This window comes from Fringilla coelebs (genome assembly GCF_963513975.1).
Source record: "Fringilla coelebs genome assembly, chromosome: Z".
Classification (NCBI taxonomy): domain Eukaryota; kingdom Metazoa; phylum Chordata; class Aves; order Passeriformes; family Fringillidae; genus Fringilla; species Fringilla coelebs.
The window spans coordinates 19,625,953-19,648,499 of NC_140031.1; the positions used below are offsets into that span (position 1 = coordinate 19,625,953).

Here is a 22,547-nt window from a genome sequence, read left to right on the forward strand (position 1 = left end):
AGGTAACTTCCTTCAGGAGGAAATGCTTATGTGATAAGATTTTCTCCAATAGCATGATTGGTTTTGTTACAGAGTGTATGCAAGGCAGCCAGCTGAGAAGTGCCAGTCTCAGTTAGTCTTTCATCTTACCAGATTTTGTAGTTTGAAATCCTAGTAAAATTTAAATGTTTGTGAGTGCTATAGGTACATGCAAAAAGGTTCTATAGATTTAATAGAAAGTCACTTAGCTGTATTTTGAATTACATTATTGGGCTGTTTTTCTTTCCACTGACATAAAACTGGCAGCAAGTGTGATGCTAAGTCTTCATAGCTCTGTCACTTCTCCACAATGACAATAGATTTGGATCTATTTTTTGTTAGGAATGCTGAGAAGAGATGACAGGGACTGCTTTTAAGAAAAGTAGTCTGAGAAAGACATTTAAAAGTACATATCTTCAGGAAGTGGCATCTGATAGACAAGAACCGAAAGCATTACCTTGCTTCATATCTTTGCAGGTATTTTACCATTAAACTTTACCAAAGCTGTTGGCATTGACATCCTGGATAAATTCCAAGCTGTTCTACCATTTCATCTCTCTTTGTTCTTATGTTAATTGGAACCTATTCTCCCTAAAACCAGTTGTATATTGCTGCTGGTGTTAGTGTTTCACCTTCTATGTAATTGCATTTTCAGAAATGAGATGATGTTATGACTCTGCAGGTTTTAGTGTCTTAGGCTTGTCAAAATCATTACCTGGTTCCCATCAAAATACAGCACGGGTGGTATTAGAAAATTAAAATATGGTCTATTTACTTCTTAAAGCATTTCTGTAACTTTATAGATGGCAACAGGTGAGGCCAGGAATTTGAGTGGGTTATAGCAAAATGTTATTTTTGCTCTAATTTTCAAGCATAGTAACAAAAATCTTAATTACCCAAACAAACATAACATTTTTCTGCATCTCAGCACTTGGAAGTGGCTTTTCTTATGTTTGTCATTCTGTTTATTACTGGTTACTTGCATTCTGCTACTAATTAATTTGAAAAATATGGGCAGAAAAGAGAAATATCTTTGAAGTATCCAACCAGGAACCTACCAATTGTGTAGATTAAAAAGCCATGAAAAAATGCTGCAGTAGTGGTATTTCTAAAATGTGGTGTCAGGTCATTCCTCTAAATAATGTCTGTAATTGTTGGAGCTCTCTCTTTTAATTCATTGACTGTACAAAGTGAGACCTGTCAGCATCTGCGATGTGGTGTCTGGATTGTTGCCTCCTGACAGTCTCAGCTAACTGCAGTGTTAGTGATGAGAGTGGGCAAATAACTGTGGGTCTCATTCAGAAAACCTGAGCCACAGGACAGCTTTCATCGCCAGCGCTTTCATTCCTCCATTCCTTTGCTGTCTTTTCCAGCATGAATAAACTGAGTTGGAGGGATCCTTCCCCAGGTCACAGTACCCGCCCCTCCTGGCAGTGAGTAATTTTTCAGAGCTACATGATGTGTTCAGTCCAGGCTCTGCAGTCCCTCAATCAGGTCAGGGGCTGTACCTTTCATACCTGTAAAGGAATTCTACCTGGTAGTAACATAAAAAAGTTTTCAACTTTAAGAATGGCTGAAGCATGTACAGGAATCCTTTTTCACTAGAATAGTCTAAGGCTGTTCTAACTTTCCATCAGTCAGCTTGTCATTTTCTTAGGGTGTACCTCAACTCTGTATTGCAAGCTCAACAATAAGCTTGGGCCATAAGCCCTGCTTTTTAAGCCCTGCTTTGACAGCCAAGATGGTATATAAACCGTGCCCAGCCGTGGTCTCCACACAGAGATGACACCATCCACCACCCCTCCCTTCTCTGAAGACCGAGTATTGAAACAGGAAATAACATCTTGTGCCTACATTTTGGGAAATGACAGGTTTGCCAGGTTGTGGTGAATTCTATTGTAATTTTTTCATAAATACTTGCTTTCTCTTACATATTAATAATAATTTTGAGTTTTAATACTGATTGTGATCTTTAAAATAATCCATTTGATTTTTTTTTTCCAGCATGGATAAGAAAAAAGAGAGAAGATCCACCCACAATTGAGGTGAGATGAAATGTCTTTTAATTTTCAATTGAAATGAAACTACCATAATTAATTTATAGTGGACTCATTTGTGCAGTAATCTGCTACTTATGGGGGAGAATTTAGTATGTTCCTTGCCTAATTGATGAAAATGCACACTGACTAGATATCTAACACTTAGCAAAAAGTAAAATAAAGTCTATTATTCTATAGTCATTCTCTGTATGAATTCTTTTAAGATGATATGCATAGGTTCTTTAACATGATCATAACCATTGAAAAGCCTCTTCAATTAAAAAAAATCTTAAACTACTGCTATGTCTTTTTAATTAATAAAAGTTTTTTTTCATGGTAGTTGATATTAAAATGTGGGTTTCAAAACCAGCTGCCAGTGAATTCATCAAAACAGGAAAACCAATTGCACTAGAATTTTACAGTGCTAATGCTACAGGGAGTTGCAGCTGTCTTTTTCCATAAGAGAAAGCAGAGAAATGTCCCTTAGTGTCTTTCATGCTGATGAGTTTGTAAGGAGTTTAGAAACAAGTTTCGCTGCTGATCTGTGTATGCAGATGCATGCACACACGTACATGACTTGCCCAGCATTTCTATTATAAGTTGCTAGGCACCAGCTGGGAATGAGAGAGAAGGCATAGTTTGCTGCAGAAGATTCAAAATTACACCCAAGGAGGCAGATACTTCCATCAGGACTAACTGTGTCAAGTTCAGATCCCTCAAGATATGTTGTCATATCCAGCCATTTGGGTCACTGAGATCTTCTGGAACATCCTGGCCTGTGAAAAGTTGTCCTGACTGCCTGTGTGTTGAGATGACCTGGGGAAGCTTGTCATTGAAACAAGCTCCTACACAACATACAGCTTTTCAACTAATGCTCTCTGCCCCTCTTTCACACTTGTCACTGAGGCTATAGAGACAGTAAGGACTATAATAGAATGAAAGAAGTTTAAGTTAAATTTATCTTTAAACCTATTCAGGGAAGTAGAAAATGTGGGGTTTTTTTTAATTTTAAATTTTTTTTCCTTTCCTCCCCAATCTAGTTACTTATGTAGAGCTATGGAACTGATACTACAACAGTTGCTCCATCTAAGTTTGGACTGACCTAATTTTAATTACTTCTGGCTTATACCAACTGTTTGCAAACAACTTTTATTGTTGAAATTACCACTTAATGTGATGTTTGAAGATGGGAAGTGTTGTGTGTCTTTTGTTCTATCATTTCTGTGAGCCAGGCTGCTCTGATAGTTGCTCTGAGGTAAAACTTCTCCAAGACAGGCAGCCTTGAGTCTGGACTTGGTCCAATAAAACTCCTTCTGGTGCTAGAGATGTTGGTTCATTTTTGAAATAGGGAGCAAGAAGTCTCCACAGATGAGAGAACTGTGGAACAATAGTGTTCTAAATATTTTACTTTCCAGAAAAAACAATTTATGGAGAGTGAAAGATTGCTGTGACTAATGGTGCGTTCAAGATACAGGACTTAAATTTTTAGTTTCATGGGGTAATAGATCTGAGAAATAATTTAGCAGCTAGTTGCTTCACCTGCAGGGCTGTGCACTAACCGTATCACAGAGCAGAAATTATAAACTAGGAATTTGAAAATAGTTAACTTTTCAAGTAATCTCTAAACAGTTTTTTTCCTGTGTAAAAAAAAAAAAAAGTAGTTCAAATATATGTACATTAAAAATTCTTCCTAATATTTTGAAAAGGGTGCTCCAGTCATATCTTTTAATACGCCATAGTAAAGCCTAATTTTTTTTCTCTATTATGGAGAATAGTTTGGGGCGCTATATATGATCTGCTTTTCTCCTAATTTGAAACTGGCACAAATCCTTACATCTTAATATAATTATGATTATAGTAGTGAAGTACATATAGCATATTGTTTGGTCCCTATTTTTAGGGCTGATTTGCTTTAGTGTTTTAGCTACATAAACCTTACTGGATGCTATTCCATATTATATTCCCCTTTAGACAGTAAAGATGGTATGAAAAACTGCTGTTTGACAGCTATAAAACAAGGGAATATTTGTGGCATATTCCATGTTGAAACCCTGTATAACAAATCTTTTTTCTTTCATGTATTTCTCATGAGACCAGACTATTTCTGAAATAGGATGTAAAGCCAACAATTTTTATGTTTTTGCTTTAATGACATTTTGGTGTCATCATTGCATTGTAAAAATCTTAAATTTCCTAAAGCGTAAGTTTCTGGAGCTGTGCCTGTGCTCCTACCTGTGCAGTCTGTAAAAATACTTTTTTGAATGGTTTTCCTCTCTCTCCTGTCCTTTGCCCTTCATTTTTTTTTTATTTTTAATATCAAATGAACATATATTAAACTTTATTACAATTTCTGTTCCACTTCTGTTAGCCTACCATCCTCCATATATTCGGGGATTTTTATATTTGTCTGTCTTATCTTTTATTAGCTCATGGCTATTGATGATAGAGGTTGCTCAACTACTCAGATTACCAGGCTTCATGATGAATTTTTAATTGAAAATATTGCAGAGTTACAGCTTCACAAAGCAGCTGGATCTTACTGTTTACACTGATGACCACATGTTGGGAACCAATGGTTTGGTAAATACTGTAGGCTAACAGAATGTCATGCATAATCATCAGGACATGTCAGTCATTTAAGTGAGAACAAATGTGAGTTGTTCCTCCCTGAGCATGCTCAGAATAATTGGGTCATAATATCAAGCTAAGTCTGTTGATGATTTTCTTGAGACTTGATCATGTTTTCATGTTTTGTATTCAAACAATTTTTTCTTCCACAACCACCTAACTGATTTTTTTTTGTTTGTTTGCTTGTTTCCATTATAAAGTTTTTGCTTTTGCTCAGAAGAAGATGCTTTATCTCTCTCTTTAGTTTCTCTCTCCTGTTTTTTTGGGTTTGTTTTTTTTGGTGTGTGTGTGGTTTTGGGTTTGTTTTGTTTTGGCTTGGTTTTTTTTGTTTGTTTGTTTGTTTGTTTGTTTTGGTGTTTTTTGGTTTTGGGGTTTTTTTTTTAAAGGATACTCCAAGTCAGCTTGTGCAGTGTTAAATGTATCACATCCCTAATGGTTTCTTTCCTCCTTGTGTGCCCATGCCTTTTTCCCCATTTTTGAAGGAAGTCACTTTGCCTTATGTGTCTGGCTAGATGTAATTCATGAATGCTGCTCATCACCTTCATTATTTCTAACCTGGCCAGTTACATAAGGAATGTTAATGCCAGAAGCCTTGGGTTTTGATACTGGTTAGCGGTTGCCTTTTGATTTTTTTACAGCTTGAAATATGCCAAGTCTCAGCTTAATTATGATAATGGTGATCACTTGACAAATTAGTGCAGATCATATTGTTTCTTATGTTCTGCTTAAACATAGTCTGTTCATATGGTAATCATGGAATCTGTCTTGATACAGAATTCTGGATCACACCTTTGTCCTGCGTGAGCATGTGTACAGCGTGTGTACAGTACATATACTCCTTAATAACATTGAGAATCTGAGCTTGAATACAAATATTTTTGCAGTACTGTAGCATCCTGTCATCTGTCCCTTTATATGTGTATTGAGTATGATCATATATGGTTGGCTGAGGAAAATCATTACCTTGATTCCTGTGCAGCTCTAAATTGTATTTTAACCAGTTTAACTAGGGATACATTTCTTTATTATGCATATAGGAAATTAGATGTGTGTAGCAAAGTGTTCTGGCAAATATGAAATATGTCACTGTCTAAGCACCTTACAGTTTTAAATTAATGAGAATGTTTTAAAGGCTACTAATATTAAAATAATTTTAATCAAGTGCTATTTTGGGGAAGCAGATTTAATAATTTTTCACTTTATATGTGTGTTAGTTCACCTGGTCAGCTTTAATATTGTCAGAATTTATTAAGGAAAGTTGTCTTGAGATATAGCAGTTTTACAGAAAGATGTTTCATCCACGGAAATGATTTCTTTAAGAGGCCATTGCTTTCTACTCTTTGAGCCATAGTCCACCTTCTGTATAGCTTATCCAAAAATTTCCAAGGTAAATATAAAAGTGCTGTCTTGCATATTCCCCTACACCCCAGTTCACCTTCCAGCTACAGAAATTTAAAACTGGCATCTTTGTATTTTGGATTTTTCACATCTTGTCTGGAAAGGAAAGAAAAGATGCTCATGAAGACAAAGAGTACCTCTCTTCAGACCTTTCTGTGCCTAACTTCTATTCGATTTTTTTTCTTATTTCAGAGGGCATCAGATTTGTAGAGGATTTTAAAGAATTCTGCCACCCATAACACAAGATATATTTAGAAATCTAACCCTTATTTCCTCCCATAACAGATCTTCTACTACTTCTGACAATGTCCTAAGGTTCAAGGGTAACTGAGAAAGTTGGCATTATTTAAGGCCATTTCTGTAGAATGGAGACAGAAATAAAGTTACAGACTTCTTTGGGATGTCAGAAAACTAATGAGAAAACTTGCAATTATGGCAATGCCAAGAGAAACTGGCGTGGAGGGAAATGTGGGTTATCTCTGAACCCAACAACATGTTATCCTGAAAGTGGTAGATGTGAACCCATAGTAACACATCCTTGTGTACACAGGTCTTTGTGCTAGATAGCACTTCTCTGCTGATATAGAAGCTGCTTCCTCTCTAGCACACCCAGGGCTGCACAGTCACAAATCTCAGTTTGAACTGAAACCTCTCTATTGCTCTGTATGTGTGTGTTACATTAGTATTTAATGGGAAGTAATGTAGAATTGCATGTTCCTTTAATTAGCATCAAGATCCTGAAAACAGTTTGAAATTGAAAACCACAGTAAATGGCTGCTTTTCTCATGCAGTATGTACCTGTTACACAGTAATAAAATTCAGCGAGTTCTGAATTGCACAGTTGGATAGAAGGTGAAATGCTAAAAAAAAATAATGTGATGATGCCTCTATTCTTTCAAACCATTTCTAGGGTATCCGTAATTATCCTTTTTGGCAAACTCCTTGTCAAGCAAGGAAAAAACATACTTCCTTTTTTTCTTCCTCTCAACCCCCAAATAATTACATTGAAATTGAATTCTATTTAGTTCCCACAATGTATATCCACTCTTCCCATTTGTTTGATCATAAGTATTACTTATTTGAGAGATGGTATTATCAAAAGCAGGTTCATTCATGTAGATTAGTTTACACAGAATTTACATTCCTTTAAGGAGAGTGGAATGCAGTTTAGAAAAATGCTTTGTTTGACACTTTTGGGATTCCATATTATAGTTTTGCTTCTGTCTGCTTTCAGATGCTTCAGTTGAGAAATTGTAAAATGAGAACACTGATATGGAGATTGTATATTTTTACATAGAGATTAGGGCTTAGCTCAAGAGTAATTTTCTTCTGAAGCCACCAAAAGCTATAGTATGATTAAGAGGTTCAAGGAAAAAATATTTTAAAAGCACAGAGATAAACATGTCTCTGATCAACCTGTTTCTCACCATTGTTGTCTAGAATCACAACCAGGATTTGGGCCATATTCAATAACTTAGGTTGCACTAAATAGCGTTTTGCATAGTAAATTATGCATGATTCCAGAGTGGATTATTATTTGGTGCAAAAGGGCAGTAATATTTGACAGTATAAAGAACAGAGCTATGAAGATCTTAAATAGAAGGGAGTAGTTATAGAAGTCAATTAAAAAAATTAATTGAGCATTTACAGAAGCCATCATCTTTTGGATTTTTTCCTCTTGTTCATTTTTACTTTCTCTTCAAGTTTGAAATATAACTGCTTGCCCAACCTCCGCACAGGAGTATTGGGGCACCAGTTTGTCCCATTGCTTCTAGATTGCCCATGCTGCAGATTCCAGGGCAGTCAAGGAAAGAGCGGCTGCTGCTCTTCTGTTCCTATCCATGTGGGAAGGAGTGCATGGAGCACAGGCTCTGTGTCCTGATTCTCTGACAGCACAGCTGGGCGGGGGTGCAGGGCAAAGGGAAGCGTACCAGGAAAAGGGCTGGTACAAATTACATCATACGTAGACTAGGGAAAGCAAAGACCAAACTGCGACTGAGTCACGGCTGCAGTTCCTTGTTTGCTCTGTGGAGATCAGGGCTATGTGTTGCCCTTTATTCAGGGCAGAGTGCAGTGGTCACAGGCTAATTTGTGTTTTTTGTTGCTTCTACAAACTCATCTGTAATCTTGAATGCATGTGTAGTTGTGGACAAATACCTTTGCAGAATTGTAAAAATAATTCAGTCACAAACCCTTACTGTCTCCATGTGTTGGGGATATAGTTTACAGTCCCCTACTGTCTCCATTGTGTTGGGGATATACTTTCCTGTCCGGTGTCTCTTCCTTTTGCCTCTTGCTACATGTTCTTACCAAACACAAGTGTGTTACACTGTGTTGCCCTAGAAACTATGTCAGCTCATGCCAGAGATTCTGCAGTTCTTATCTAGCTCTATAGTACTTCAGTAATCATAAGCACTGCTTGTCTGTAGATTTAATTTAAACAAAATTTACTGAGTTATGATTAATATTTTGGTGAGTTATGATTAATATTTAACTGATTTAGGATGGTAGTAAATGTGGTATTAGCACTGCATGTAAAACTAAATATTGTAACTGATCAGAGATTTGCTCAAAAACTGAACCTTTATAAAACAAATCTTAAATTGATTTGAATAACATTGTTTGTTGATGGACCAAGGATATTTAGTGTATGTTCCTTACAAAATTAGCAGTCAGCTGAGTCAGTGTTTGATTTAAGTAACTATTTCAGCTAATCCAGATAAGCCTTTCTATTTCAAACTGCTTCTCTATGTTTGCCATGCAGTTTCATTTACCACATTATTTCTCATTCCCAAGCTGGTACTGCTGGGCTCATGTTCAGTTGCTGAGTTATCAAGACCTGCCCTGGATCAGAACATTCACCAAAGATGAGGTCGTCTCTCTGCCTCCTACTCTTGAAATATGATGTAATAGCCAATTATCTCATCTTGCCTACTTAACTTGTCAAACTGGAAAACAGAGTTTAGTTTAATTGTTTGGTGATATTCTAAAAAACGGTGATTCAGCTTAACTTCTAGGATTTTGCCTGAGTGTCAGTTAATTTGATAATGAAGAAAAATTCTGACATGTTAAATTGTCTTACATCAATATCTTTAATACTCTACCAAAACAATTTTCCATCCCATTTGTTATTTTTTAAATTTTTGTCAACCTACAGGTATGAATTTTTAACAGGCAGAGTTATAAGTTCAAGTTAATTAATGATTAAACATAAAATATTCAAACTAGACACAAAATGTGAGTATTCTATGAATTGCACTGTCTACAGTTCAAAAAATCTGTCCAGTTGTTTCTCAGTTCTGGCATCACACAGTAACTAGCTAACAAGATACAAATCAAGAGAAATCATGAGTATTTCAGCTTATGGTAACCTGGGACATTGAAATAGTTTCTAAGATAACATAATGAAACTATTTATTTCTAATTTAATCAAAATACAAACCCATCTGAAAAGATAAAGTGACATCTTTCTCAAAATTAATAATAATAAAACCCTTAGTAATGAAAGGTTAGGTGTTTAAAAAACCTTCTGGAAACTGCCAATCTGTGAAAATACGTCTTAAACCCTGCCCCTTAGACACTGTACGTTGGTACTGCCTATCTGCATTTACCTGCATCCTTAGAGCTCTGTTCACAACTTTGTGCCCAGGAGCTGGAATATGTTTTGTGGGAGCCAGGTGCTGATGTGACTATGGCTGGCTTAATAAGGGCTGAGGGTCATGGAAAGGGGAGAACTAGTTCCTCAGGGTGTGCTGCAGGATAGAAAGGGTTTGGTACCGCCGTCTACCTGTGGAGAAGAATAGCAAGAAGTGTTCAGCAAAGACTGGTCACTACTGAGCCAGACTCCACTTGAAGGAATGAGTGTGTCTAGAGAACCCTCTTCTGTATTCATGACATCTTCCTTCCAAGAGCAACTAATTTTATTCATTCTGTAAAGCTACTCGTTTATTCAGGAAGGGGAAAGGAGTGACAATATGGGAGTCTTCAAGAGCAAAAGAACATTGCATTGCAAATACTTACCCTACAAAGCAGCTCTTCCAGTACAGTAAGGTAGGCATCTAAAATCCTTTGTCTAGATTTTTCTCCTTGTATGGAGTGGAGGTGAATACAGTTTCCATGCCACAGAGGATACTTTGTGATACAACTCAGTTGCTGGAGTTTTGTGAGAGCTTCAAAATACACGTAGTTTGCAACAGAAGTGAAAATTTCATGCTGGTGGCAGGAAATACAGCTTGATGTCTTGAGCTGTGTTGCTCCTAGGAGCAGGCTATCGTTCATTCTTTGATCATGCAGCTGTTACCAATACTAAAATTTCAGATTATGCAGAAGTCAGCAGTTTTGTGGATGAAAAACAGCTGCCTCAAACTCCACAAAGGGCTACTTTGGTATTTCCTTAATAATAATGTTCTTCAAGGAAACCTTAGACAGCACTTTGTTAAACTCCAACTAAGGAGGAAAGACATGCAGCTCCAAATATTAGAAGTGTTAAAAACTTCATACAACTTAAAATAATCACCAAAGCTGGACAGCCTGCAGTGATAAAATGTCTTGTTTTTTCACCTAAAAATAAGCTGCAGAACATGTAGTTGAATGTAGCTCTTGGCATATCATGTGTATCTTGTTCTGTATGCTGGGAGCTGATACATTTCAAAGTATCTGCACATAGGGAGTTCAACTGCTTTAGAATGGGGCTGGATATCTTAAGGCATTTTTTGTTTTTTGTTTTGCAGCATAGCCCCAGTTCTTAAGAGTTTTCTTTAGTAAAACTGTTGAAGGACATTTCTGGTACTCTTGAGATGCCATGTATTTCCTGAGAATTGCTGGTTCAAAGAGCTTATATAATTTACTTTTACAAAAAGAGAGTGTTGGAAGAACAAGCTAATCCTTTAAAAACTGCAGCTATCTGATAGATAATGTGTTCTCTGGGTTGGATAGAAAGATTTTGTACTTTGCTTAATGGTCAGGGCACATAACGTGTTTGTGTACTTATACTTTAGCAGAAAACTTATTGGGGGTTAGTTTGTAGTAAAGATAGCCACCTTATAAAATACTGTGATTCATCCTGAAGAAGGAGAGAATATAAGTGTTCTGAACCTGACAATGTAACTTAAACAAAGAAAAAAACCTACAAACAAACTGACTTTTAGCCCTCAGTTACTTTTTATAGCAGATCAGACAGAAAGGATTGGTTAGCAGCGTAATCTCAAAGTGAGAATGTATTTGACCCAGTTTTTCTAACATGCCAATTGACCCAGTATTTCCAATTCATATTTTGTTTAACTTGAGCACAGGAACCCAGTGATTTCAGTGTACATGTTAGTGGCATGAGTTTAATGTCAAAAATGGATGTATTTATATGGTAGTAGAAAAATTTTATCCTGGTAAATTGTATAGAAAATTCTGAATAAGTCACTTTGGTTTGGGTGGGTTTTTTTGCAATTACTAATTAAGAATCATTTCTCATGTTGTTTTGGTTTGTTTTAAGATCCACTTTTTCTTTTTACTCTATCACAATTATACTTTGTCCACAGAAAGCTGATTAAAAGCTTATTTGAGTCTGAAAAACAGAGAACAATTATATATCAACATTTTAAATGGACTTGGAGCATTTGGTGTTTTGTTACAGCTGCTGTTACCTGATTAAGATAACCTTATGTTGAAGTAATCACTCAAAGAGGTTTTTAATTAATAGCTGTTCATAGGGAGTAGGTTGTGTTTGTATTTTAATAAATCACTTCCCATTGTTTTACCAGAGACAATGATGGAGCCTTCGGTTATCACAAAGGTGTTTGCTTTACTTGTTTCTTAGTAGTGGCTTATTACAAGCACCATAGAAGTAATCCCCTGGAAATCAATAAGATTGTGGTGGATTTACATAGGCATGTGGTAAACAAGCATAGAATTGAAAGATGCCACAAAGAAGTTTTGCTATACTGACTGTTGAAAATTTCATCTTGTAATGCTTGGCAATATTTCTATTTGAGCATGTGAGAATTTTCACCCCTCTTCAGTTTGCAAAGTCCTTTGTGTATTACTAGTATATTTCCATTCAATTTCCATTTGTATGCAAAGGGTTCTGCCTCTGCTCAGTGAATCTGAATTTAAGTACAGAGGCAACTAAGATCTAAGAAAAGGGGCTGCTTTCCATGGTACCTCTAAGATAAGGTATATTGGGTTTGTATGGCCAGGTTTTGGTAGCCAGGCAGCTACAGGGATGGCTTCTGTGAGAAGCTGCCAGAAGTTTCTTCCATGTCTGGCAGAGACAGTCTCAGCCAGTTCTGGGATGGACATCCCTCTGGTCAAGGCTGGGCCCATCAGAAATAGTGGCAATGCCTCTCTGATGATATATTTAAGGAGACTTTAAAAAGTTTTGTAGAGTTTTTGTGCACGGTGAGAATATGTGAGAGGAACAGCCCTGCAGATATCCAGGTCAGGGGAGAAGGAGGGACAGGAGGTGCTCCAGGCATCAAAGCTGAGGTTCCCCTGCAGCCCCTAGTGCAGACTATGGTGAGGCAGCTGTGGCCCTGCAGCCTGTGGTAGTCCTGAGGGATGCGGAGACCCAGGCCAGAGCAGGTGGATGCCTAAGAGGACGCTGTGAACCTGTGGGAGGCCTGGGCTGGAGCAGGGTCCTGACAGGGACCTCCAGACCCATGGAGAGAGGAGCCCATGCTGGAGCAGGTTTCCTGGTAGGACTTGTGACCCTGTGGGAGATCCACACTGGAACAGGCTGTGCCTGAAGTCCTGCACCCCATAGAAGGGACCTACATTGCAGCAGTTTGGGGAGAACTGTTGCTCATGAGATGGACCCATGCTGAAGAAGTTCATGGAGAACTGTCTCCCATGGGCAGGATGCTGTGATGGTGTATGGGAAGGGCTCCTTTCTAAGCAATGGCAGGAATGTATGATCAACTGACCATAACTCCCGTTTCCCATCTCCCTGCACTTGCTATGGGGAGGAGACAAAGCTGGGAAGGAGGGAGGGGTACGGGGGAGGTGATTTTAAGATTTAATCTTACTTCTCATCATCCTGCAATAGGATTGAGTTTGTGATGGCATTTGGTGTGTGATCTCTCATGGTCCTTAACTTGTGAACTCTTCATTATATTTTTTCTCCCCTGTTCAGCTGTGGAGGGGAGTGTCGCTGTAGGACACAAAAGAACACACACACACACCGCTCTCAGGGTGAAGAAGAAAAAAGGGCAGTTTATTTTCTGACTCCAACATTTATAGTTTTACAAAGGTGACAGTGGATTGGAGGGTGACAGTGACACCTCTCCACAGACACTGGTTTAACTAACAGTCTATCAACTCTCTCCTCCTCCATAAAGGAATGCAAAACAATGAATTGTTTACAGAAAGTGTGTGAGAAAGTTCTCTACAAGAATGTCAACATCAGAAGGCTTAGAGAAACCAAAGTGACAGGGGAGTGACAAGCTCTGGTGCATATCTGGCATTCAGCCATGTCAACCCCCTACATAAGGTTTTCTTTAATTACTTTCTTTTAAGCATTCTTAGGTGTTCATAGTTGCTATTTAAACTCTTGGCAGTACCCCTTGTATTTTAGCACCTAAATTCCTAAAATAATATGGTGTCTTGTTCACAGAGGAGTGTACTGGTGTAGAGAAAAGAATTCAGGCTTTTTCTTAATTCTGAAGGCCATCTGTATCCAAATGGATGACTGGAAAGTGATCAGGAATAGTCAGCATGGATTCACTGCAGAAAAATCATGCTTGACCAACCTGATCGACTTTTATGATGAAACTACCTGGATGGAGAAGGGGAGAGCACTGGAACCTCTACTTCAGCAAGGCTTTTGATACTGTCTCTCACAACATTCTTGTAGGAAAACTCAAGAGTTGTGGACTGGATGAGTGGACAGTGAGGAGCATTGAGAACTGGCTGAATGGCAGAACCCAGCTGGATGCAGTCACTGGCCCAGGGTCCAGCTGGATGCAGTCACTGGCGCTGTTCCCCAGGGCTCAGACAGGGCCCAGGACTGTTTAACTTGCTCAGCAGTGACTGGGGTGAAGGGACAGATGCTCTGAGCAAGTTTGCTGAGGATGCAGAGCTGGGAGCAGGGGCCGATACCCCAGAGGGCCATGCAGCCCTTCAGAGGACCTCGACAGCTTGGAGAGATGGGCAGAGAAATGGCTGAAATTCAGTAAGGGCAAGTGCAGGGTTCTGCACGTGGGGAGGAGCAGCCCCAGGTACCAGCACAGGCTGGGGCTGACCCACTGGGGAGCAGCTCTGTGGAGAGGGACCTGGGGTCCTGGTGGACAAGAGGCTGTCCATGGTGGCCAGGCATGTCCTGGTGGACAAGGAGGCCAATGGTACCCTGGGGGCATTAGGGAGAGCATTGCCAGCAGCTGGAGGGAGGTGATCCTGCCCCTCTACTCAGCCCTGCTGAGGCCTCACCTGGAGTGCTGTGTCCAGTTCTGGGCTCCTCAGGACAAGAGAGAGATGGGACTCCTAAAGCAGATCTAGCAGAGTGCAGTGAAGTTTATTAGGGAACTGGAGCACTGCTCCTACCAGGAAGAGCTGAGGAGAGATGACTGAGAGGGGATGGGATCACTGTCTATCAGTATCTGATGGGAGGGTGTCAAGAGGATGGAGTCAGGTTCTGCTCAGTGGTGCCAAGCAGTAAGACGAGAGGCAGTGGGCAGACACTGATGCTTAGGAAGTTCCACCTGGACATGAGCAAGAACTTTGTTACTGTGGGGCTGACTGAGCACTGGAACTGATTGACCAGAGAGATTGAGAAGTCTCCCTCACCAGAAATAATCAAGCAGCATCTGGACACAATCCTGTGCCGTGTGCACTGGGATGACCCTGGTGGTTGAATGAACTTGGACCAAATGACCCACAGTCTATGGGTCTATCTTCCATCCTGACCAATCCGTAATTTTGTGATTTTAGTTATTTATTTTGTAGTCTTGCAGAAGCAAGACTCCAAAGGTTGCACATCTGTTTCTCCCAAAACTGTGCCCTGAGGCACAGGTACCTAACACCACAGGCATAGTGAATTACAGGAACAGATGCAAATGATAAATAGCTGCAAGTATCAACTCCTACATAGGAAACAATGCAAAAAGTAGCCCTATTTTTAATGTGCTTTCACGTTTTTTGATGTATTTAATTTCTTATTTTCTTCTTTTTGCTCCAATAGAATAGTGAAGTGGACACCGCAATACAGTTATGGTTGAATTTGTAGTTGTGGAAACCAACTAATTTTGCCACATTTTATGTTAGTTTAATATCTGCAAATGTGGGTTATAAAATCAAGAAAAATTACTTTAAAATGTTTTATTGCAACACTGTATATTGCATTTGCTTCTGACATACTTAATTATCTTTCTACTGTGCTTTTAGGAGATTCTTAGGAATGAAAATTATAGAGAAGAAATGAAGCAGAAAGTCAAGGATGTATCTGAAAAGGATAAGCTGCTTCAGGCCAAGGAGTATGAGGAAGGACTTGTTGCTGAACCAATTCATACTCAGGTTAAAGGCCACGCATCTGCCCCTTACTATGGAAAGAAGGAGCCCTCACAAGACCCCACGAGCACTGCAAATATCTTCCAGCCAGGTGCCTGGATGCCACCAGGCAGTGGTAGTGGTCAAAATAAATAAGCAATACAATGGACAGGTACTGTTAATGGGTTAATATTTTAACAGACAACATATACAGCTGTTATATACAAGAGTACAATAAAGTAGTATTAAAGCAGTTTGAATTACTTTTGCAGAACTATTCAAATAGGCTTGATCATGACAAAGTATTGTGAAGTGTTTTGGGTTTAGTGAAAAACAGGGTGTTACTAAGTTTGGTATTGTCAGATGCTGTTCATCAGTTACTCTTGAACTCATACTTAAAAGACAAATTTTCTTGAAGCCCAAATTGCTTTTTTCCTTGAAGACTAATTTAGTTTTAAAACTGTTATTGATGTAAGAATTGTTGTCTGTACACTTACATTTTCCCGAGCCTTGGCCAAGATGTCTCTTCAGAATAAATCCCTTGGCAGTGCTAGCATGCTTTCCACTGGCAAGCAGACGGAAATGTTGATTTCATTAACAGGAATCACTGTGATGCTACACTGATTACACACTGTACTCATCGTAGAGATGTTCTTGTAACTTAAAACAGTCAACATATTTGAATGTTTGATTTTAAAACAGTCAACATATTTGAATGTTTGATTTGCAGACAGCAATTTTTACAGGGTAAAGTCAGTTAACATACATATAACTGCTATAATAGAAGGTAGAAGTACTTGATAAAGCTGCTGGAAAATAACACTAGGTCTGGGACAAGGGACTGTCATGAATATTTTAAAAAAAATTAGTTTTTATTCCTTGTGTATCCATGGACTTCCTTAGATGATGAGATCATTTTGGCCATATTTTAGATACATAAAATGTGCAGATTATTTGCTTAGAGATGATGTTTGAGAACTTCAAATAAAAATAAAGACCACACAATTTTTTTTCAAAAAGTATCAAATTTATTTACGGAGTGTATCCCTTATTAGTTTTCCTCCCTGTGTTTCAAGCTATGTAGGTATCAAAGGTGGAACACATACATATTTGACAACACTTCATACAAAACATGGAGACTTAATCTCACATATTTATAAAATGCCCAAATGTCATATTCTAATAATGCTTGCTTTCACCAACAAAATTGAAAGGGGATCAACCTCAAATTTACTTAAAAGTAATTTCAGTTAGACTCCCCACTTCTGATCCCCCTTGGTGTCAGCCAGCTCTATAGGTCTCCTCATTTGAACAATGGTATTATTTTAAGGTTTTATTTTTAAACCTGATCAAAGAGTAGCTGCTAGAATGCACAACTCCATGCTGATGCAAAATGTAAAATCTTAATGACTGCTACAAGCTCCTTTGAACTAGATTACATAGAGGTCACCACAGACTATTATTAAAAAATTAGACTTTGAAAAACTAATCAAGTCTATTAAGAAGATATTAATTGAAAATAAGGTTAAATAATTTTGATGTATTTACAACACAAACCTGACTTTTTTGACTATGTCAGCATCTGGCAACCTGTAAGGCAGCAGAGTTTCAAGGGCCATGAGAACAAAAATCTTAACTAAACTCAAGTCTTAGATCAAAGGTAGCCAGGCGGTTGGTTACTGTCACCAGAACTACTGTCACCAGCTTGTGCAACACCCTTGCACAGCCATCTGCTATAGCAGAACACTAGGCCACCTGGGTATTTGGTGTCACCCAACTTATGGCTATTCTTTGAGGCATAAAGAATTTAGGAAGGCAAAAACAAACGAGTTACAGGAGGAGCATTCAGGTGATTGTTAGGGAAGATCAAACAACAGTACTGTGTTTTATAGAACATGAGTGCCTTAAGAGAAATGAAGCTAGTAAGAACAAGCAATCAGTCTCCTAGAACTTGGGCTGAAGTTAAAGTCTGTTGATGGCTTGTAGTTCAGGAAAAAGGAAAAGCTAATGTAGGTTATTTCTGCAGACAAGCAGCACCATCAAATACACCACGGCAGCCACTATGGGCACACACAGCCATATGCAGTGACCTTAAATGAAATCAGTCATGTCTGCTACCTAATGCTACAGCTAGCTTGTCTCTACAGCCCTGCTCAGGGTATGCCAAAAATTGCATTTCTGCAATCCAGTTTATTATTCATATTTTCCCCTAAACTTGATAATTTTAAGACACTTGTTAAATTATAGCTCAGCTAAGAGAAAAAAAAAATCTACCTCCAAAGCCATCCAAAAGGTTAATTTTTTAATTTAACATGCAAATTTAGAAAAGTAACCTGCACTAGAATACAAATAGTAAATTTAATTACTCTAACAAGTGTCACTTGGATAAATTTTAACACAAATCAGCAGGAAAAAATTATAGTGAAGTATTAAACTTCATACTTCAAGAAATAACAGGATCAACTATCAAAGGACAGTTGCAACACAAAATGTACAAGTATTTCATTTTAAAAGTGAATTCTTTGCACAAGGAAGGCCATTTTTGCCCATTTAATCCTTCTTTGTTCGTTTGGCCTTTGCAATGTTCTCCTGGCGTTTCTGTTTCTTCTTCAGCTCCCGTTCCCGGGCCTCAATCATTTTTGCAAGCTTCCATGACAGCGCCGCGCTAATGACAAACAGCGGTGTCAGAGCCAAGATCACGGTCGTGAGAAAGCCGTAGGGATCCTTGGCAGCCCACTCCACGATGTACTCGGCCCAAGCCTTAATATCGAACATCTTTTCTGTTTTCCTACTGAGAAAACCCTGTAGAATATTTTTAAAAATTAATTCTGAGTACTCAGCAAAATAAAAGCAGACATACACAGGAATAAAACACAAGAAGCTCCACCTTCACATGGGGAAGAAGTTTACATTGAGGATGGCTGATCACTGGAATAGGCTACCCAGGGAAGTCATGGAGTCTCCCTCTGGAGAAATGCAAAGCTCAGGTTGACAGGTTTCTGTGTCACCTGCTCTAGGTGACCCTGCCTTCGCAGTGGGGTTGGACTGGATGATCCCAGAGGTCCCTTCCAACCCTACTGATTCTGTGATACCAAGTACCATTTTAACATAAGTTGTCCTTGTTCACTATTAAAGGGCAAGATCATTTTTGCTAGAAGTTAAAAGCAGTGCATAGTATGTGAAAATGTAACACAAAGCACTGACCCTATGTTAAAAGTTCAGCGTTTATAGAATAATTAGCATTTAATTCAACAGAGCTGCAAATGCTACCAAGAATGTATTGCTAAATGATAAAAGAGTGCGGGAGTGCAGTTTGTGGTTCCCTGGAAGTGAAGGAAAGCCAGCCCGGCTGGTTTATTTCTCTGTAGGTTTCACCAGGGAGGCGAGGGAGCCCCGGCAGTGCTTTGGGTACAGAACTGGCGGCAGCGGGGCAGCCAAAACCCCCGCAGCGGTGCCGGCCCCAGCGCGCCTCCGTGGCGAACGCTCGACCGCCTCCCTCCGAGCCTCCCGCCCCGCCGCGGCCGGCACCGCCTCACCTGCGGCCCCGGGCACCCTCCGGGCCTGCCGAGCGGCGGAAGGGCGAGCCGAGCTCCCTGCGGAGAGAACACACGGGGCCGTGAGGGCACGGCGATGTCCCCGCGCCGCCGGCGCCCCCCGCCCGAGCCGCGCTCCCGGGGCCGCCCCCCGCCCGCCGCCGCCCCGCGGTACCGCGGCCCTGCAGGGCTCCGGGATCCCGAGCGGAAACAGGAAGAAGGCGCCTGCCCCGCCCAGCCCGGCCGGGAGGGAGCGGCGAGCAGAGCCCGCCCGCCACGGCGCTGGAGCGGCTCCCGCGCCCCGCCTGCCCGCCGCCGGGAACCACCGCGGGGGGAGCGGGAGCGCGCGTCAGTCCGGGAAGAACAAGCTGTAAGCCGGGAGGAAGGAGTTCCCGAGGTACCCGGATGGGTCGTTCACCATGTGGAATAGCCTCTGGAAGCTGGAATGCGTCTCGCACCGGAGCTGGGAGCGCCGTGGTGTCTCCGTGCGCTCGCCCGTGTTGGGGCCGCTCGGCGCGGGGAACGATCGGGAGCAGACCGCGGGTACCTGGCCAACACCTCGGCAAGATGCCTCCTGTGTGTCCTGGTCCTGTTGGGACTGCTGACCCGCTCGGGTGGGCGCAGCGTGGCTCTTCTCGGGGCCACATGGCCGTGCAGGAGCCGCTGGCTATTGCACTGCTCCCCACTGGACTAACCTCAGCAAAAATACTCAGCTCATCGCCGTATATTCTGAGCCTTTCATATGATCTTACTGAAAAATCAATTAAAAAAAAATCATGTTTTGCCTTTGTATGTTGTACTAAACCTTCTCCCCTTGCACAGACACGGACATGTGAATAACAACTTTGTTATGTTTTCAATGCAAGGAAAAGTGTAGATTAGGATATTACGTTAATACATGAGAGGATCTTGCAAAATCTCAAATTGTATCGAGCAATTCAGGATCGGTTCTCTGTACTATACCAGCAAATCCTACCACAGCAATATGATTTCATATATCTTCTTTATGTGAATATTTATATTATTTCAAGGGAAGAAAACAGCTAAATAAAAATATGTTTTGCTAAGGAGTTATTGACAAGACACCTGAATGATAATCTAGATTGCTTCACTTTCAGTATGTCGAATGCAATTTTTCGCTGTGTGGAAAATTGCATTATTTGTGTGTTTTTATTAAAACATGTCTGTTGGGTTCAGACTCTAGTGTACTATCTTTTCAGGCCAGGCCAGGCCAGGCCAGGCCAGGCCAGGATAGGATAGGATAGGATAGGATAGGATAGGATAGGATAGGATAGGATAGGATAGGATAGGATAGGATAGGATAGGATAGGATAGGATAGGATAGGATAGGATAGGATAGGATAGTTCTTTTGAAAGGTACCTAACAAGTGTTACCCGGAACAACTGCCTGGCATTTTCAGGGCTGACCAAAAGCAGCAGCACATTGTTAAGAATTGCACCCTGAGGAGCACTGCTGGTGGCTGGTCACTGGGCAGATATGACTGCACCCCTCTGAGCTCTGCGCTTCAGCCAGGTCTTCACCCAGCACACTGTGAACCCACTGTTGGACAACATGTTCAGAAGGATGCTGTGAGGGACAGCATCAGAAGGCTTAATCCAAACTTAAGAATTCTTAATCCTTCCTAAATCCAGGAAAACTACACCCATGTCCTTCCCTTCAACCACTAGGCAGGTAACTTTGTCAAACAGGACTTTCCTTCTGTGCAACTTTGTTGACTCTGTCTGATGATTGAATTATTCTCCAAGTGGCCTTTCAACTGCAGCCAGTGTGATCTTCGCCATATTTTTTCCAGGTACTGAGATTGTACCAACTGGCCTTCCTGGATTTTCCCTCATGCCCATTTGGTAAACTGAAATAATGTTGACCAGCTTCCAGACCAGGACCCCCAAAGACTCCAAGATCTTTGGGAGCTATCTGTGCATGTATCTCTGTACTTGGGTTACTCAGCCGTTTATGGGAGCATTAAAACTCTTAGAGAAGTTATGGGTCCCTGGTTGGTCTGTAGTTTGTAAATCTTGGCAGAATATAACAATATCAATATATTGGATCTTAGGTTCTGTTTCTGAGATGTATCGAATGGTATCACAATAAGAAGGTTTTGCGTGCTGTATAGCTAATTAAAAGTAGGTGAGTATTACGTAAGTATATCCTATTTCTGGTAAAATTGCGTATTTGGCTAGAGGGGACACAGTTACATTGCTGATGTTTGAATGTCAAATTCAGATACATCTTCCAAAATAAGCACTGACTTAGTCAGCAGCTATATACAAGCTTTTTAATATAACCACTGCAAAATTAATTTCTCGTTCCAGTCTTTCACATAATAGAAATTGTCCATCTGTCTGCCTTTCAATGTTTTCTTTGCCTTATTGCTTTAGAGAGGAAAAGTACCTGATTCATTGTGGCAGGGAAGAAAAAAAAAGGCAGGTATTCTTAATTCACTTTTCCTAGAAAACAGATCTTACTTAATTACTTTTCCTGCTGTCCTTCTCCTCCTAACAGTTTGTGAAGCTATTCACTGGTTATATTGACAAAGTAGTAGAAGTCTTGTACATAATAATTTTGCTCCTTTTAAGATCTATGAAAACCAGCCCAGACTACCACCTTGACTGAAAGCTGCAGTGCATCTTTAACAGGAATGAGGAGATGTTATGGGAATACTACCAGATGGGAGGTCTTCATTTGTGGCTTGCACTTTACCAAATTCAGAATAATCCAACCACGTGGTAGATCAGGATACTTGTTTTGTTTTTCTGAATTCATCACCTTAGGCAGTCAAAGAGAGAATGGAAATTTCAGAATTAACTACAATTTGCACAAAACTTCACAACCCTTAGTACGCTATTAGAGAACTTTAAAAGACCACATTAAGCATATTTCATGTTATCTATAGTTTTGTCACTGAATTGCTACTTTGCAAATCTGCACTTTCTTTTACATCTAATCTAGAATTCCTTTACATGACCGTGTTCTGTTATTTATAGTTATGTATGTGCCTGTGTGTATTTCAAGACAGTCATTAATTTTGTATCTCTCAGGGAAGGATGCACTGATCAAAGATCACAGTGAGGGAGTGGGCAGGGAAATGGAAACAGCACTCCAAAACTCCAGAAATAATAAAATAAGATACAATGCTGGGAATGCAATGCAGGCATGGAAAATGGGAGAGTTACTTGCATGAAAGCAAAGCCTTTCTCACACCAGCAATGACTGAAGGGTCTGTGAAGTGTTTGGTTGTGTGTGATGAAGACAAGCTTTGAGTAAATGCATTCATTTCACTCAGATGTGTTGACATGTATCAGTAGTCGAGAATCTTTCTGTATAAGGAAGCTGCTAAAAATTTCCCTCAGTGTAATCTCTAGCTACCCTTCTCTCATTTGTACTCTTCTTTCATTTGTACAGTCTGAGAATAAACTAGTTCCTTGAAGCTAGTTTTTT

The 22,547-nt window shown here is 40.0% G+C and overlaps 2 protein-coding genes across 2 annotated transcripts in view; one reads left to right on the plus strand and one right to left on the minus strand.

The window, feature by feature from the left end:
- The window catches only part of NDUFAF2 (NADH:ubiquinone oxidoreductase complex assembly factor 2), a 58,238-nt gene extending 41,678 nt beyond the window's left edge, over positions 1 to 16,560 (plus strand). The window contains exons 3-4 of the mRNA XM_084224638.1: positions 2,023 to 2,063; positions 15,453 to 16,560. Coding sequence (XP_084080764.1) covers positions 2,023 to 2,063; positions 15,453 to 15,710 — 299 coding nt within the window. The 3' untranslated portion in view covers positions 15,711 to 16,560. The remainder of the gene's footprint in view (positions 1 to 2,022; positions 2,064 to 15,452) is intronic.
- A 41-nt stretch (positions 16,561 to 16,601) lies between these two features.
- SMIM15 (small integral membrane protein 15) lies at positions 16,602 to 19,317 on the minus strand. Its single transcript, XM_084225394.1, has 3 exons — positions 19,263 to 19,317; positions 19,091 to 19,147; positions 16,602 to 18,356 (listed from the first exon to the last, which is right to left on the minus strand). Exon 3 carries the CDS (start codon positions 18,327 to 18,329, stop codon positions 18,105 to 18,107), a length of 225 nt encoding a protein of 74 aa, XP_084081520.1. The 5' UTR covers positions 18,330 to 18,356; positions 19,091 to 19,147; positions 19,263 to 19,317; the 3' UTR covers positions 16,602 to 18,104.
- Positions 19,318 to 22,547: the final 3,230 nt, after the last annotated feature.

Excerpts from the sequence above, each read along its gene's own strand:
- SMIM15 (XM_084225394.1), bottom strand. The coding sequence starts at position 18,329 with ATGTTCGATATTAAGGCTTGGGCCGAGTACATCGTGGAGTGGGCTGCC.